Source organism: Eleutherodactylus coqui, chromosome 8 (assembly GCF_035609145.1).
Source record: "Eleutherodactylus coqui strain aEleCoq1 chromosome 8, aEleCoq1.hap1, whole genome shotgun sequence".
Classification (NCBI taxonomy): domain Eukaryota; kingdom Metazoa; phylum Chordata; class Amphibia; order Anura; family Eleutherodactylidae; genus Eleutherodactylus; species Eleutherodactylus coqui.
In genome coordinates, this window is record NC_089844.1 from 38,510,411 (window position 1) to 38,527,896 (window position 17,486).

The window sequence follows — 17,486 nt, forward strand, 5'->3', positions numbered from 1 at the left end:
TATTCAGCGTGTCAAAAGTTGTTATAAATTTATATTCACAAATTCTTCTATGGCTTTGTGACTTGAAACCACCCTTCAATATCAAAACGACCGTCCTCCTTGTGTAGGTATGATCGAGTTTCTTTGCAGTTTTCCTTAGTACCTCTAGCTGTGGATTAAAGGTCACTACTAGAGGTACACGATTGAGTGTTTCTTTCCTTGTATTGGAGTAGTTGATTCCTGGGTATTCTGGTGACTCTGGTGATTTGGTCATCAATTGAGGTCAGGTTTAAGAAATGCTAACGGTGTGTCCATTTGTTCCCCAGGTGGTCCAGCTCTGTAGCTCCCACAGCCTTCCCGGTCTTTACTTACCAATGGCTACCAGCTGACAGCTGCAGCTATTGTGGGGCCACGGTGGTCATGTGAAGTTCTACTGGCATCACCATTCAGATGCTGGAGGCCATGATGCTAAGAGAACAGCATGTGAGTGCTGCAGCCTCTCATTGCCTGCAGTGGTCAGGTGGTAGTTGTTGGCAAACAAAAACTGGAAGGACCGCGGGAGCTGCAGAACTGGATTTCCGGTGGGTACGAACGGGTGAGTACTGCTGCTTTTATTATTTTATCACATTTGGAGACATTAAAAAAAAAAATCATCCGCATTCGGACAACCCCTTTAACCTCTTCCCTCCATATGACGTAAGGGTACGTCATGGCAGAGGGGTACTTCCCGCAACTGGACGTACCCTTACGTAATGTGGATAGCGAGAGATCATAAGAGATCTCGCACTATCCGGCAGCAGGAGCTGGCTGTTACTGATAGCCGACCTATGCGCCCCCTGCTGTTAACCCCTTCCCTGCAGCGATCTATGTGATGTTATCAGGCTCTCGCGATATAATTGCAGAGAGCCCGGCTGATTGCAATGGTAACAGGACGTCACCTGCAGGTGTCCTGTAATACCATTGCCTATGATCGCTGTAATAAGCGATAAGGCATTGCAGGAGAGAAGTCCTGCAATGCCTTATCATAGTGATCATAGGTCCTATGCTGTAAGTCCCCCAGAGAGACACAAATGGTGTAAAAAAAAAGATCAAAATAATGTAGAAAAATAAAAATGTAAAAAAAATTTTAATAAAAACCCTTCTTTTGGGATTTTTCTCATATTAGCATAAAAAATCCTACATATTTGGTATTATCATGTCCATAACGACACGTACAATAAGTTGAACATGCTTTTTATCCTGCACGGCAAAAAGCGTAAAAAAATGCTAAAAAACTGAGGCAAAATGCTAATTTCCCAGGGAGTCTCCGCGACAGCACCACCTGAGATCGCCTCCTCCTGATAGGACAGGAACACACCGAGAGGTTAAAGTTCCCCCCCCCCCCCGTCCTCCCCTCCTCAGTGTTTTCCTGTCCTGCCAGGAGGCAGGGTCACCGAGAGGGGCTGGTGGAGACGCCAGCCCGGAAAGAAGAAGCATACCGGCAGATCGGAGGGCAGTGGTCCAGCCTGTCCTCCCTTCTTGCAGAGCAACTCCCGGGATGCCACATGGGGTGGTCCCCCCGGGCCAGGTTCCTCCCGCGGCGGCCCATGGGGGGTGCAATGCGGGGCTCCAGCTCTCCCACGCGCCGGCTTAGGAACGTGCGCGGCGCCTCCGGCTTCCCCTTAACGAGCAGTGGAGGGGCGGGGCGCCGCGGCAAGCGGCGAGCGTGATGACGTCATCGCGCAGCACGGCCGGCGCTCGGAGGGGGCGGGGCTAAAATTTAAAGGCGCCACAATTCAAAAAAAAAAAAAAAGAGAAAGGATTCAAAAGGAACCTGAGAGAAGATGGCGCCGAGCAAGGAAGCCACTCAGTGAGTATTGGCTTAAACGCCCCAAGAGTGTCTGCAGCACCAGTAATAAAGCAATGAGTGCTCCAGCACCAGAGGTCGCGGAATGTTCCACCGCGGCGGCAACCGTAAGTAGCCAGTGGGGCAAACAAGGCATGCATATTCGTATATGTTGTTAATGAATGTTGCATCCTTACACGCAAATTTTGTTGTCTGCCAGGGGGATAGAAGAGTTGCCCCTCCCAGAGCCAAAGCTAAAAAGTGCGCAGAATGCGGCGCAAGACTATCGGCTTCGCATGCCAGGCCATTATGCAAAGCATGCATAGGCAAGTTGGTCAAGGAGGAATCGGGGGGATTCCTCGAGGACGTCAGAAAACTCGTCCAAGAGGAAGTGCGGTCAGCGCTGTCGACCCCTAAAACTCCACCCAGAGGGGCATCGGGGACAAAGCGCCGAAGAAAGGCGCATACCCTGCAGGAGCTCTCAGACTCTGAGGAGAGTTTGGGATCTGAACCGGAAGAGCTGATGCTTGAGGAGTCCTCAGAGGAAGAGGAATACCAAAAGTACCTCTTCCATAGAGAAGATTTAACGGAGCTGATTAAATCCGTTAGAGCTACACTGAAAATGGAGGAACCCAAGGAACCCCGTTCAATGCAGGACGAGGTCTTTGGGGGTTTAGGAGAGAGGAAGAAACATACCTTCCCGGTCCATAGCAACGTAACAAAATTAATACTTAAGGAGTGGGAGAAGCCCGACACGGGATCCTTCTCGTCTAAGGGGGTGAAGAGGCGCTACCCGTTTGAGGAAGGGGTATGTGCGAATTGGGAGGAAATACCCAAGGTAGACGTCCCAGTGGCTAAGGTGGCTAGGAGGACAACATTGCCCTTCGAAGACGCCACACAGCTTAGAGACCCAATGGATCGCAAGGCGGAGGGCCTACTAAGAAGATCCTGGGAGGCAGCGGCCAGTACGCTCAGGCCAGGTGTGGCAGCCACATGCGTCGCCAGAACCCTGGGTGTGTGGCTCAAACAACTGGAGCTGCACATCTCGAGCAAAACACCGAGGGAGCAGATCATAGATTCCCTCCCTATGCTAAAGATGGCCACTAACTTCCTGGCAGACGCAGCAGCGGAGTCAGTGAAGCTTTCGGCAAAAGCAATGGCCCTAACCAACTCGGCCAGGAGGGTCCTCTGGCTGAAGTCATGGTCGGGCGACCTAACATCCAAGAATAAACTGTGCTCGCTACCCTTTCACGGCCAATTCCTCTTTGGTCCGGATCTAGATAAAATACTAGAGAAAGCGTCGGATAAGAAGAAGGGATTCCCGGAAGAAAAACAACATAAGGGGAGGACCTTCTTCCGAACCCCAGCACAACAATCGGAACCCTATAAGGGCAAAGGCAAGATGGGCCGATGGAGTTACCCCAAGGGAGGCAGAGGGAGAAACTTCCTCTTCAACCCGCACCAGGGGGACCCAGCCAAGCAGAAGCCCTGACGCCATCCCAGTGGGGGCGAGGCTGCAGGGCTTTGCGGATCGGTGGGCCTCGATTTGCAGGAGCCCGTGGATCCCGGAGATCCTGCAGCAGGGATACAGAATCGAGTTAGTATCCCCCCCCAGGAGAAAATATATCATCACGTGAGGTCCAGTACAACAACTGTACCCGCTTCAGCAGGCGGTACAGGACCTAAGACGTCTAAAGGCAGTGTCCCTCGTGCCACAGGAAGAGGAGACCTGGGGGCATTACTCCAGACTCTTTCTAGTAAAAAAAACCCGGGGGAGGTTCACGCCTGATAATAAATCTAAAACCCCTGAACGTTTTCATAAAATATCGAAAATTCAGGATGGAGTCCATCACATCAGCGGTAAAGTTGATCCCCAGGGGGGCCTACATGGCCTCGATCGACCTGAAAGACGCCTATCTGCATGTACCGATCCACAGGGACTCAAGGAAGTACCTAAGGTTCGCGTTGGAAATGGGCAGGAAGACAAGACATCTTCAATTCAGATGCCTGCCCTTTGGAATCTCCTCAGCACCCCGCATCTTCACGAAGATCATGGCGGAGGTTGCAGCCTACCTAAGGCAGAGGTCGATCCTAATAATCCCATACCTGGACGACATACTAATCATAGCCGAGTCCAGGGAACGCCTAGTAGAGAACTTGGCAACAGTGCTCAACCTGTTACAGTTCCTAGGTTGGATCATAAATTGGGAGAAGTCCAGCCTAAACCCCAGCACGGACAAGGTGTTTTTGGGCATAACACTCTACTCAGAGGCCCAATGCTCCTTCCTGCCCGAGGCAAAGGGGCAGAAAATTCGGCACATGGTAGAATCCTTTATGCAGAGACGGTCATGCACAATCCGGGAGGCTATGTCCCTCCTGGGAAGTCTAACATCATGCATCCCGGGGGTAGCATGGGCACAGGCACATACCAGACCCCTGCAAGCAGCAGTCCTCGCAGCATGGGACGGCAGGCAGGCTTCGTTAGAAAACAGAATACAGGTCAGGAACTCGGTAAAGGTATCCTTACGCTGGTGGACGTCCCCAAGAAATCTAAGAAAAGGAGTCCACTGGATATTGCACCCGGCAGTACAGATCACGACAGATGCAAGCTCCTGGGGGTGGGGGGCGCACGTCGGAGACCAGCTCCTACAGGGCCCATGGCCACCGCAGACGAAGCATCAATCCTCAAACTACAGGGAGCTACAAGCAATCTGGAAGGCCCTGCAGCACCTGGGGGAGACGGTAAGAAACCAACATATACGAGTACTGTCGGACAACACCACGGCAGTGGCCCATATCCGACACCAGGGGGGCACGAGGTCACCAGCTCTGCAAAGTATCGCGCAAAGGATATTTCGCTGGGCAGAGGGCCGCATCATCTCACTGTCAGCGGTACACTTAAAGGGATCTCTGAATCAAAGAACAGACTTCCTCAGCCGGGGGCGCTTAGACCCAGGGGAATGGTCCTTATCCCAGGAGGCATTCCGGATAGTGACGGACAAATGGGGTCTCCCGCAACTAGACCTATTCGCGTCAAAACAAAACGCCAAGGTGAAGAACTTCTTCTCCCTCAGACGGGAAGACCGACCGACAGCGGTGGACGCCCTGAGCCAGGACTGGGGAGGAGAACTGGCGTACGCATTTCCCCCGATCCCACTAATCCCAAGGGTACTACAGCACTTCAGGTCACAACCGTGCACCCTGATCCTGGTGGCTCCCTTTTGGCCAAGAAGGAGCTGGTTCAGCCTCCTAAGAAACCTGAGCATCCAGGAGCCAGTTACCCTTCCGGCTCAAGAGAATCTCCTAACGCAGGGACCCCTGAACTACCCCGACGTAAGCAGACTTCATCTAACAGCTTGGTTACTGAAGAATCCATACTGAGGGGCAGGGGATTCTCAAGCAAGGTAGTCAGAACGCTAATGGCAAGCAGGAAAGAGACTACCAACCGCATATACCAGAGAATCTGGAGGAGGTTTACCTCTTGGAGACAAGAGAGAGGCTCCTCAAGCAACAGTGCGGACGTCCCTTTGATCCTGGACTTTCTACAAGACGGCCTGGATATGGGCCTCGCCCCAAGCACCCTAAGAGTCCAAATGGCAGCCCTTAGCGCCCTATTTGACACTAAGTTATCCGGGGACAGGTGGATCAATAGATTCCTGGCAGCGGCAGATAGGCTACGACCCAGGTCCACCAATATATGCCCAGACTGGAACCTTAATTTAGTCTTGAGGGCCATGACAGGGGAACCCTTCGAACCAATTGAGGGGCTCTCATTAAAAATGCTCACAGTAAAAACTATCTTCCTAGTGGCAATTTCCTCAGCCAGGCGGGTCAGCGAGCTACAGGCCCTATCCATACGCCACCCGCTCCTCAAGATTACAGATACCAAGTTAGTCTTTAAAACAGACCCGACCTTTTTGCCTAAGGTGGTATCCCCATTCCATAGGGCCCATGATATAATAATACCCTCGTTCTATAATCACCCAAAAGACGAGAGCGAGCGAACCCTAAGCTGTTTGGACGTCAGAAGGGCAGTCTTGACGTACATCGAGGCCACAGGCCCATGGAGGCAGGACGACAACCTGTTCGTCCAATATTCAGGCCCTAATAAGGGAAAGAAAGCAGCCAAAAGCTCTATAGCCAGGTGGATTCGCCTGGCCATTAGCGAGTCATATAAGGCTTTGGGGAAGGAGGCCCCCTCGGCTCTTAAAGCCCATTCCACAAGGGCAGTAGCGACCTCATGGGCCGAGCATGGCTCGGCATCAGTAGAGCAAATATGTAAGGCAGCAGTATGGAAAAAGCCCCATACTTTCGTCAAACACTACAGGGTAAAGGTGCAGCTAGATGAGGACATGTCCTTCGGTCGTAAGGTCCTCTCAGCGGCAATCCCACCCTAGAATTACTTTAGTTGATACGTCTCAGGTGGTGCTGTCGTGGAGACTCCCTGGGAAAGGTAGGATTATACCTACCCGATAATCAGGTTTCCAGGAGTCTCCACGACAGCACCCGTACATTCCCTCCCAAAGAAAGAATATATGTATATATGTATATAAAAATAATTAAATAAATAAAAAATAATAAAATAAAAAATATACCAGATAGGGAAAAAATTTAAGTTGGCTCCTACCCCAGCAGTTTCGTTATAATACACTGAGGAGGGGAGGACGGGGGGGGGAACTTTAACCTCTCGGTGTGTTCCTGTCCTATCAGGAGGAGGCGATCTCAGGTGGTGCTGTCGTGGAGACTCCTGGAAACCTGATTATCGGGTAGGTATAATCCTACCTTTTTAGCATTTTGCCTCCCAAAAAGCGCTATAAAAGTGGTTAAAAAAGCCGTATGTACCCCAAAATGGTACCAATAAAAACTACTGCTTGTCTCACAAAACAAAATAAGCCCTCACGGAGCTCTGTCCATGGAAAAATAAAAAAGTTATAGGACTTTAAATGCAGTGATTTAGAGGAAAAGATTTCGAAAAAAAGGGTTTTTAATTGCAGAAAAGTGGAAAAACCTAAAAAAATAAATAAGAATTTTGGTATCGTTGTTACCGTCCGGACCCGCAGAAAAAATGGATTGTGTCATTTTTGCTGCATAATTAACGCTTTAAAAAAAATCTATGGCCGAATTGATGCGTTTTCTCTCCCTGCGATCATAAAAAAAAAGAAAAGTTTTACAATATAGTCTGTGTACCCAAAAGTGGCGCCAATAAAAACTACAGTTCGCTATGCAAAAAACAAGCCCTCATACGGCCGCGTCGACGGAAAAATAAAAAAGTTATGGCTTTTGAAAAATGGAGATTAAAATTCGCCAAAAATTGTTGCGTCCTTAAGCCCCAAATAGGCCATGTCATTAAGGGGTTAAAAAAAAATAATATATATATATATATATATTGTTTTAAAATGTATGTTACTCATTTATATAGCGCATACAAGTCAAGGCATATTGGCAACCACTCACTTCTTCAGAAAATCTGCATGTAATGCCTCGCATCACGTCAGGGAAGGAGTAATCTTCCGGCTCAGCTTTCAGCTGCCCAGAGGATCGGCAAATGATTCCAATTGTTATTAATGGGAAACCTCACATCACACTCGTGTGCAACTTGTGCACCATTCAAATGTTTTTGCCGACCCAATTACAAACAAATGCGAGATGTTCTCAGGAAACGCTCAAACATAGGACATGCTGCGATTTTTTTTTTCCCAATGGCAAACCGGGAAACCAGTATCTTGTGTCCTGTTGCCATGGTAACCCATCGGCTATCTGCGATTACATTGCATAGGATTGATGATGGGAACATGCAAGCTCAGCTTTTGATTCCAAGTCATCCATTGGATGTAAGTTTAAGTCCTGTTGAGTTAAGTACCCTGCAGTCAGGACGTAAACTTACGCCCTGTAGCGTAAGGGGATTAAAGGGAATGTGTCCCCTGAAAAATGACTTATAAAATCACATTGTGTTAAACATATTCTTAAGGAATTTTGGGTGATTTTATTTTTTAATTTTCGGTCCCGATCTATTTATTTTTTTTCTATCCTAAAATCATATATTTTTCACATTGACCACAGAGCCTAATAATAGTCTGATGCTTCCTGTCCTGTAGAGGAAGCTTTGCAGCAGTCATCTCACTGACATCACAGGCAGGATTACACTGAGAGGTGACACCTATATATAGAGAACACAGGATCCACCATTCACAATAGGTGATCAGCTGGGACTATCCGCTCCTTCTCCCCGTAAAATGACATTTGTACAGGTCACAGAGCATGTAGTCTCCCATACAAGACTATGGGTACTCTCCTGTCCGTTGTGTGAACGGCCCATGAAGCTGCTGTAAGGCCTCCTTCCCATGGGTGACAGCGATATCGCCGCGAGAAAATCACAGTGATATTGCATCGGTGTTCTGTACGATATCACTGTGTTTTCTTGCGGCAACATCGCGATTTTGTGTCGTCACAGAGTTGCGCGACTTTGTAGCACTCTTTTGCTGGGATTTTCAGGGGGTGGAGGGGTTCACATAAATGTGAAAGCATGGGCTTCACATACACATGATTTGTAGTGTTGTTGCAACACAAGAAAATCGTGCGATTTTTGTCGCCAGTGTGAAAGCGGCTTTAAGCGTATCTTCTTAATGCTGTTAAATGCTGCTCAGGAAAGACGCCCGCCCTCATAGTCATGTACAGACTACAGAAAAAAAAGTATAGTCAGAAAATAAAAATAGATTGGAAAAATAGGAAATATATTTCTGTCTGGTTTCAATTAATAAAAAAGAAATTTGGTGATATAGTCCCTTTAATGTTTTGTGAAAAATGAAAGAAATGTCCCCCAGTGGTTTTCTTTATTGTTATTTGTTTCTAATTTATATAATATAGTGAAATCTCAACAAAAGATTCCCTCCATGATGGTAAAAAGATAACTCGGTACAACAGTCGTTTATGAACTTCATTGATAAGGGGAGTAAGTAAAGGCTCAGGGGCCCTGATGCAAAAGATGAGCTGGGGCTCCCCTCTATCTGTATCTGTACCCGTACCCATACCTAAACCATGCTGCACAGAGACATAACTTGAAGCTTCTGGGCCCCAATGCAAAACCTGTAACAGGGCCGAACTATAATGCTTTATTCATAGTACTGGGCTCCCTATATGGAGAAGAGAGGCCTAATGGGTCCCCTAAGGCTCCTGGGTTCAGCTGTTATGGGCATAACCTGCTTACACCTCTGAGCTCCTGGTCGGAATCTTCTTTTTTCTACAACACAAAATAACAACATGAAGAATTTTCTGTAACTTTTTATTATTTGTGCAATCAAACTTAAGAAACAAGATCCTCAAATATTAATAAACTAAGATCTTATCACCCTCAGTAACCACTTTGTTCACAACAACTTTCAGAGGTTCAGTTTGTAACCTCCGTTGAAGCAGAGAGCCGCCGCTGGATATTGCTACGCCCGTGGACAGGCAGCCTTAGGTGGAGCCTCAGGTGTAGCAGCTACAGGTCTGGAGAGTAGTCAGATGGAAAGCCAGGAGTCAGCAATGGGAAGTCTCGGTTTTCAGTACAATATTCTTTTGTTCTTTCATGTAGAAACTATTAACACTTCTATTTTTGAGAGCATTGTGACTTTGCAGCACTTTTTCCACACCTGCCTAAACTTTTTCACAGTACTGAACCATAAGCGGTGACTGGTGATACAACTGGTATGGGCTGTTTTAGCCCCTAGTATGCCTGGGGTTAACGCTGTGTCCTATCTAATTATGTGTGGGGTCATAAAATAGCATAGGAGGTGGAACAATGTTTTGGTTTGTATGGCAACGTACTATATTCAGTGGTAGATGAAGCTTTTATTTCTAATGATGATTGACTTAAAGGAAGCTCCACATCAGGTTTAGGCCGCCTGCAGATGAGCGGGTCGGATCCGGCAGCGAGAATTCTCGCCGCGCGATCCGACCCGAGAGCCTGCAGTGACAAGCGCGTACTCTCCCGCGCCTGGCGGCCCCGGCTCTTACATGTGCCGGCTGCCGCGCAGCCGGCGCATGCGCAGACCGGAGCCGGCAGCCGGGTGAGTGCGTGCCCCGCAGAATATTAGGACATGCCGCGGTTTGTTTGCCGCACGAGATTTCGCGCGGCCAAACCGCGGCTGTCTGCATAGGAGTGCGTATTTTAATGCACTCCTATGCAAACTTTCAGCGGCGGAAATCCCGCGGGAAATCCCGCGGCGGGATTTCCGCTCGTGTGCAGGCGGCCGTAGAGGAGAAGGTGTTATCAAGGTGTTTCAAAGTCTTGTGGTCATTGACTGGGGTATCTTCCTCGGATGTTCTGAACCCTAAAAAACACAAAAAATATGTTGTCTGTAAAATTAGGTGTGATATAACTCTGATCTGGAGTTGACTTGACTTACTTACCATGATGGTCTACAGGCACCGATAGATCACCCTCAGATATAGGTGGCACCATTGGTTGAACATTTTCAGAGCCATCAAACCTGGTTTCTATTGAAGTACAAAAAATACATAATGCAGTCACATACAGAGTAGAGTATAATACAATTTTGCTCCTTTTTCACGGTGTCATCATATTTTAGTACCTGACTCTTCACTCATAAGACACTCATCGACCTATAGGTTTTGCCCCAGCCTGTGGCATCTAATGAAGCTGCTACCTCCACATTGCTGGCATCTATGTGAGTGTGGCTCCAAAAATACAGCACACTTGTGATGCAGGCTTCTTCTTTGTTTCCAGAGCCATAACTCATTAGCAGTTTCCTGCAGCAATGTAGAACAGAAGTGCATCACCCGGCAAGGCCATTCTTATAATGGGTCACCGAAGGCCCACCAAGGTTCCCAACCTATAAAGAGATGAATGTTCCCATAAGGCTATATGTTGATGGTAGGTATTGTAGATTGGTGGCTGTAGGTTAGTGATTGGCTGCATATTTATGTTGGTGATGGTTAGTCTTGGTGTTTGCTGGCTACGAGATGGTGGTGATTGGTCTAGGTGCTTACTGGATATGAGGAGGTAGTTTGTCTTGGGGATTGTTGGCTATGAGGTGGGGGTGATTGGTCTTGTCTTGGTGATTGCTGGCTATGAGGTGGTGGTGGGCCAGCCTTGACAATTCTTGGCTGAAGTAGCAGTGACTGGTGTTTGTGATTGTTGGCTATGAGGTGGTGGTGGTGCTTGGTCTTGGTGATTGTTGGCCCAGGAGATGATTGGTCCTGGTGATTTTTGGCTATGAGACTGTGGTGCTTAGTCATGATGACTGATAGCTATGAGGTACTGGTTAGCCTCAGTGATTGTTTGCTCTGAGGTGGTGGTGGTTGGACTTGGTGATTGTTGGGTAAAGTGGTAGTGACTAGTCTTTGTGATTATTAGCTATGAGGTGGTTGCAGTTGGTCTTTGGGATTGTTGGCTGTGAAGGTGGAGGATGTTCTTGGTGATGCCTGGCTATGAGGTATTGTTGGTTGATCTTGGTGATTGTTGGCTGAAGTGGTGGTGACTGGTCTTTATGATTGTTAGCTATAAGGTAGTGGTAGCTGGTCTTGGTGATTGATAGCTTAGGTGGTGGCTGGTCTTGAAGATTATTGACTATATGCTAATGGTGGTTGGTGGGTATTATTGGCTTTATGTGTATTATTGGCTGGGTATTATTGGCTGTATGGTAGTGGTTGTACATAAGCTTTATTTATGTAAATAGTTAATGTCTTAACGTGCTGCAGTACATTTAGTGAATCAATGCCTTGTCTTCTAAAACAACCCTAAATAGTCTGGTCTATCTATTAATATGACTCACCTTTCTTCCCCTCCTCTAGGGTGCCTGATGGGCAGCAACATAAGTGTGTATGGGTAAGGACCTGACTCCTTCTCTCTTGACCATTGCTCTTCATTGCACATTCAAAGACGTGTGACTTGACCAAGGAGTCAATGGTGACTTTCAGCTTGGCCCGTGTCCCCTCTGGCAAGATATGGTTGAGTTGAACAGTGCTGAACTTTTGGCCAATCGGTGCTGCACATTTTACCACAATTTGCTGAGCTGCAGTCATATTATCAAACTGAGAAAGACCAATACCTGTGTATGGAGGGGGAATGTTAAAGCTGATGTCCTACAGTTGAAAACCTAAAAATATATGCATGGTTGCCTCTGCAGTTTTGCTTGAAAATCCTACATAGATATGGGAGTATAAGAGTGCCAAACCTTTCAGTGGATATGGAAGTGGGATGTTCTGAAGATTTACAGCTGAATTCAATTTACAGGAAAATATTCTGTTCTCTGTCTGCTCTTGGACCATGGACATCCACCTGCTGAGAGCTGCAATTGAGGCAATGAGAGTCAGATATGGTGACTGCAACTAAAGAAAATGAATCCTAGTATGGATGCACTACAGTTGCAGAGTCTGCTGTCCACACATAAGTATTTTTTGAAGAGCCCCAATGCAAAATCTGTAGCAGGCCGTCACCTACCACGTGTGTTAGGGTTCGCTGCTGTGATCTGTTGTACTACATAGATTTTCAGCAGCATAGCTTCACAGTTGGTGTTGATTAAACTGGCTGCTTGTGGATTGCTCCAGCCAACCAATCCCCAAGGTCTGTTGCTCATATATACCAGCTCCTCTGCTAGAGGCTGCTGGCTTTTTTTCTGTTTGTTCGGTGTGAACAGTGTCATGCTCCTGCGTGTCTGTGCAGCTCTCAATATGCGTAGTGTGAACTGTGTCTTACTGTGGATCCTTTATCATATAGAATAAAGTACATCCCTAGGTTTCGGCGCGGGGTCATCCCTATTGAGACAATCACCCCACTTCGCAGGCAGGTTTCCTGGGGTTAGTTGTCTCGTTAGTGTAGGGTCCCACAAGACAATGAGGACCCATGAAGAGGGCTCGCGGGCTTAAGTATCTTGGTCAAAATATGAAATAATACCTCATATAGTATCTATTTCATCTGTTTATACATTCGGGTGTGCTTGTTGCGTGTTTTAAGCATTTATCAGTCATTGCTTTGTGCCTGCCCGTAAGTATGAAGTCTGTTCTGCAGTTCCGCTGTTCGGTCTGGTTTCGCCTGTTCGTGAATGTGAATGACGTAATGTTTATGTCTGTTTCTCAGTCATGTCCGCGAGTTTTGTGTCCAGTTCGCAGTTCTGCAGTTCACGTACCGGTAAGACTCTTGCAGAGTGTTCATGTCCCAGAATAACGTTACAAGGTGTCATTTATAATACCGGTGTCCTCTGATGCCGCAGAGGTGGCCATGGCTCTCTCAGACAATAATGCCTGGCTGTGACTGCCACCTCAGGACCTCCTCTAGATGTGTCAACACTAGAGATGAGCGAACGTGCGGATATTAGGGTGTTCGGGATGTTCGTTATTCATAACGAACACCATGCGTTGTTCGGGTTACTTTCACTTCCTTCCCTGAGACGTTAGCGCGCTTTTCTGGCCAATTGAAAGACAGGGAAGGCATTACAACTTCCCCCTGCGTCGTTCAAGCCCTATACCACCCCCCTGCAGTGAGTGGCTGGGGAGATCAGGTGTCCGCCTAATATAAAAGTCGGCCCCTCCCGCGGCTCGCCTCAGATGCCTTGTGAGTTAGTGAGGGACAGTGCTGTTTGTACCGGAGCTGCTGTAGGGAAAGAATTGGTAGTTAGTGTAGGCTTCAAGACCCCCAAAGGTCCTTATTAGGGCCACTGATAGCTGTGTGTTGGCTGCTGTTAGCAGTGGCAATTTTTTTTTCCTCAAAATCGGCTCTGCAGAGCGTTGCACCCGGCATTAGGGACAGAAGTGTTGCATAGGCAGGGAGAGTGTTAGGAGTGAGTGTAGCCTTCAAGAACCTCAACGGTCCTTTCTAGGGCCATATTTAACCGTGTACAGTACTGTGCTGCATATTTTTTTTCTTCTCAAAATCGCCTCTGCAGAGCATTGCACCCTCCATTGATACTGCAGGGAAAGAATTGTGTAGGCAGGGCCACAACACAGTTATTATTCATTGAATATACGCAGTGCGGCCTTTTGCTTGTAAAACAAGTGAAAATAATTCTATTTGTCCTGCCTCTGTCCGTCCTAAGGGCGGTGGACACGTGTCGGCTGCGTGTGCAACGTTTAAAAATCAGACGCACCCAGCTACGTTTTACTCCTGGCTTCGCCATTTGCTTTCCTTAATTGGGAAAAAAAATACCTGCTCTGCCAGAGTTATAATAACTCTGCTACCCTCAAGTTCTGTGCCACATTAGCAGGGCCACAGCACAGTTATTAAACTTCTCATGTTCATTGAATACACGCAGTGCTGCCTTTTGGTGGAAAAAAACTGAAAATAATTCTATTTGTCCTGCCTCTGTCCGTCCTAAGGGTGGTGGACACGTGTCGGCTGCGTGTGCAACGTTTAAAAATCAGACGCACCCAGCTACGGTTTACTGCTGGCTTCGCCATTTGCTTTCCTTAATTGGGAAAAAAAATACCTGCTCTGCCAGAGTTAATAACTCTGCTACCCTCAAGTTCTGTGCCACATTAGCAGGGCCACAGCACAGTTATTAAACTTCTCATGTTCATTGAATATACGCAGTGCTGCCTTTTGGTGGAAAAAAACTGAAAATAATTCTATTTGTCCTGCCTCTGTCCGTCCTAAGGGCGGTGGACACGTGTCGGCTGCGTGTGCAACGTTTAAAAATCAGACGCACCCAGCTACGGTTTACTGCTGGCTTCGCCATTTGCTTTCCTTAATTGGAAAAAAAAATACCTGCTCTGCCAGAGTTAATAACTCTGCTACCCTCAAGTTCTGTGCCACATTAGCAGGGCCACAGCACAGTTATTAAACTTCTCATGTTCATTGAATATACGCAGTGCTGCCTTTTGGTGGAAAAAAACTGAAAATAATTCTATTTGTCCTGCCTCTGTCCGTCCTAAGGGTGGTGGACACGTGTCGGCTGCGTGTGCAATGTTTAAAAATCAGACGCACCCAGCTACGGTTTACTGCTGGCTTCGCCATTTGCTTTCCTTAATTGGGAAAAAAAATACCTGCTCTGCCAGAGTTATAATAACTCTGCTACCCTCACGTTCTGTGACACATTAGCAGGGCCACAGCACAGTTATTAAACTTAGATTATTCATTCACTAGAGGCAGTGGGGCCTTTCGTTTTCAAAAAAGGGAAAAAATTATATTTGGCCTGCAGTCTTGCGCCAATTTATTTCCTGCCTGTGAAATCAAATCACTGGTAATACAGCATGCTGAGGGGTAGGCCTAGAGGACGTGGACGCGGCCGAGGACGCGGAGGGCCAAGTCAGGGTGTGGGCACAGGCCGAGCTCCTGATCCAGGTGTGTCGCAGCCGACTGCTGCGCGATTAGGAGAGAGGCACGTTTCTGGCGTCCCCACATTCATCGCCCAATTAATGGGTCCACGCGGGAGACGGTTATTAGAAAATGAGCAGTGTGAGCAGGTCCTGTCCTGGATGGCAGAAAGTGCTTCGAGCAACCTATCGTCAACACGCAGTTCTGCGCCGTCCACTGCTGCAAATCCGAATCCTCTGTCTGCTGCTCCTCCTTCCTCCCAGCCTCCTCACTCCACTACAATGACACCTGCTCAGGAGCGGGAACACTCCCAGGAACTGTTCTCGGGCCCCTGCTTAGATTGGGCAGCAGCGGTTCCTCTCCCACCAGAGGAGTTTATCGTCACTGATGCCCAACCATTCGAAAGTTCCCGGGGTCCGGGGGAAGAGGCTGGGGACTTCCGCCAACTGTCTCAACAACTTTCTGTGGGTGAGGAGGACGATGACGATCAGACACAGTTGTCTTGCAGTGAGGTAGTAGTAAGGGCAGTAAGTCCGAGGGAGCAGCGCACAGAGGATTCGGAGGAAGAGCAGCAGGACGATGAGGTGACTGACCCCACCTGGTGTGCAACGCTTACTCAGGAGGACAGGTCTTCAGAGGGGGAGTCAAGGGCATCAGCAGGGCAGGTTGCAAGAGGCAGTGCGGTGGCCAGGGGTAGAGGCAGGGCCAGACCGAATAATCCACCAACTGTTTCCCAAAGCGCCCCCTCGCGCCATGCCACCCTGCAGAGGCCGAGGTGCTCTAAGGTCTGACAGTTTTTCACAGAGACGCCTGACGACCGACGAACAGTGGTGTGCAACCTTTGTCGCGCAAAGCTCAGCCGGGGAGCCAACACCAACAGCCTCACCACCACCACCATGCGCAGACATATGATGGCCAAGCACCCCACAAGGTGGGACGAAGGCCGTTCAGCACCTCCGGTTTGCACCCCTGCCTCTCCCCCTGTGCCCCAACCTGCCACTGAGATCCAACCCCCCTCTCAGGACACGGGCACTACCGCCTCATGGCCTGCACCCACACCCTCATCTCCGCTGTCCTCGGCCCCATCCAGCAGTGTAGTTCAGCGCACCGTCCAGCCGTCGCTTGCGCAACTGTTGGAGCGCAAGCGCAAGTACACCACCACGCACCCGCACGCTCAAACGTTAACCGTCCGCATAGCAAAATTCATCAGCCTTGAGATGCTGCCATATAGGGTTGTGGAAACTGAGTCCTTCAAAAGTATCATGGAGGCGGCGGCCCCGCGCTACTCAGTTCCCAGTCGCCACTACTTTTCCTGATGTGCCGTCCCAGCCCTGCACGACCACGTCTCCCGCAACATTGTACGCGCCCTCACCAACGCGGTTACTGCCACGGTCCACTTAACAACGGACACGTGGACAAGCACAGGCGGGCAGGGCCACTACATCTCCCTGATGGCACATTGGGTGAATTTAGTGGAGGCTGGGACAGAGTCAGAGCCTGGGACCGCTCACGTCCTACCCACCCCCAGAATTGCGGGCCCCAGCTCGGTGGTATCTGCGGAGGTGTATGCTTCCTCCACTAAAGCACCCTCCTCCTCCTCCTCTGTCTCGCAATCAAGATGTGTTAGCAGCAGCATGTCGCCAGCAGTCGGTGTCGCGCGGTGTGGCAGCACAGCGGTGGGCAAGCATCAGCAGGCCGTGCTGAAACTACTCAGCTTAGGCGATAAGAGGCACACGGCCCACGAACTGCTGCAGGGTCTGACACAGCAGACCGACCGCTGGCTTGCGCCGCTGAGCCTCCAACCGGGCATGGTCGTGTGTGACAACGGCCGTAACCTGGTGGCGGCTCTGCAGCTCGGCAGCCTCACGCACGTGCCATGCCTGGCCCACGTCTTTAATTTGGTGGTTCAGCGCTTTCTGAAAAGCTACCCACGCTTGTCAGACCTGCTCGTAAAGGCACGCCGGCTCTGCGCACATTTCCGCAAGTCCCACACGGACGCTGCCACCCTGCGCACCCTGCAACATCACTTTAAGCTGCCAGTGCACCGACTGCTGTGCGACGTGCCCACACGGTGGAACTCTACGCTCCACATGTTGGCCAGGCTCTATGAACAGCGTAGAGCTATAGTCGAATACCAACTCCAACATGGGCGGCGTAGTGGGAGTCAGCCTCCTCAATTCCTTTCAGAAGAGTGGGCCTGGTTGGCAGACATCTGCCATGTCCTTGGTAATTTTGAGGAGTCTACCCAGGTGGTGAGCGGCGATGCTACAATCATTAGCGTCACCATTCCTCTGCTATGCATCTTGAGAAATTCCCTGCAAACCATAAAGGCAGCTGCTTTGCGCTCGGAAACGGGGGCGGTGGAAGACAGTATGCCGCTGGATAGTCAGGGCACCCTCCTGTCTATTTCTCAGCGCGTACAGGAGGAGGAGG

At 49.1% G+C, this 17,486-nt stretch overlaps 1 protein-coding gene across 1 annotated transcript in view; it reads right to left on the minus strand.

Annotated features, from left to right (window-relative positions):
* The window catches only part of ADCY10 (adenylate cyclase 10), an 86,964-nt gene that overhangs the window by 18,455 nt on the left and 51,023 nt on the right, over nucleotides 1-17,486 (minus strand). Inside the window, exons 17-20 of the mRNA XM_066577789.1 lie at nucleotides 11,980-12,093; nucleotides 11,578-11,853; nucleotides 10,450-10,596; nucleotides 10,193-10,279 (exon numbers count right to left, since the gene is read on the minus strand). Of these exons, the coding sequence (XP_066433886.1) occupies nucleotides 10,193-10,279; nucleotides 10,450-10,596; nucleotides 11,578-11,853; nucleotides 11,980-12,093 (624 nt within the window). The remainder of the gene's footprint in view (nucleotides 1-10,192; nucleotides 10,280-10,449; nucleotides 10,597-11,577; nucleotides 11,854-11,979; nucleotides 12,094-17,486) is intronic.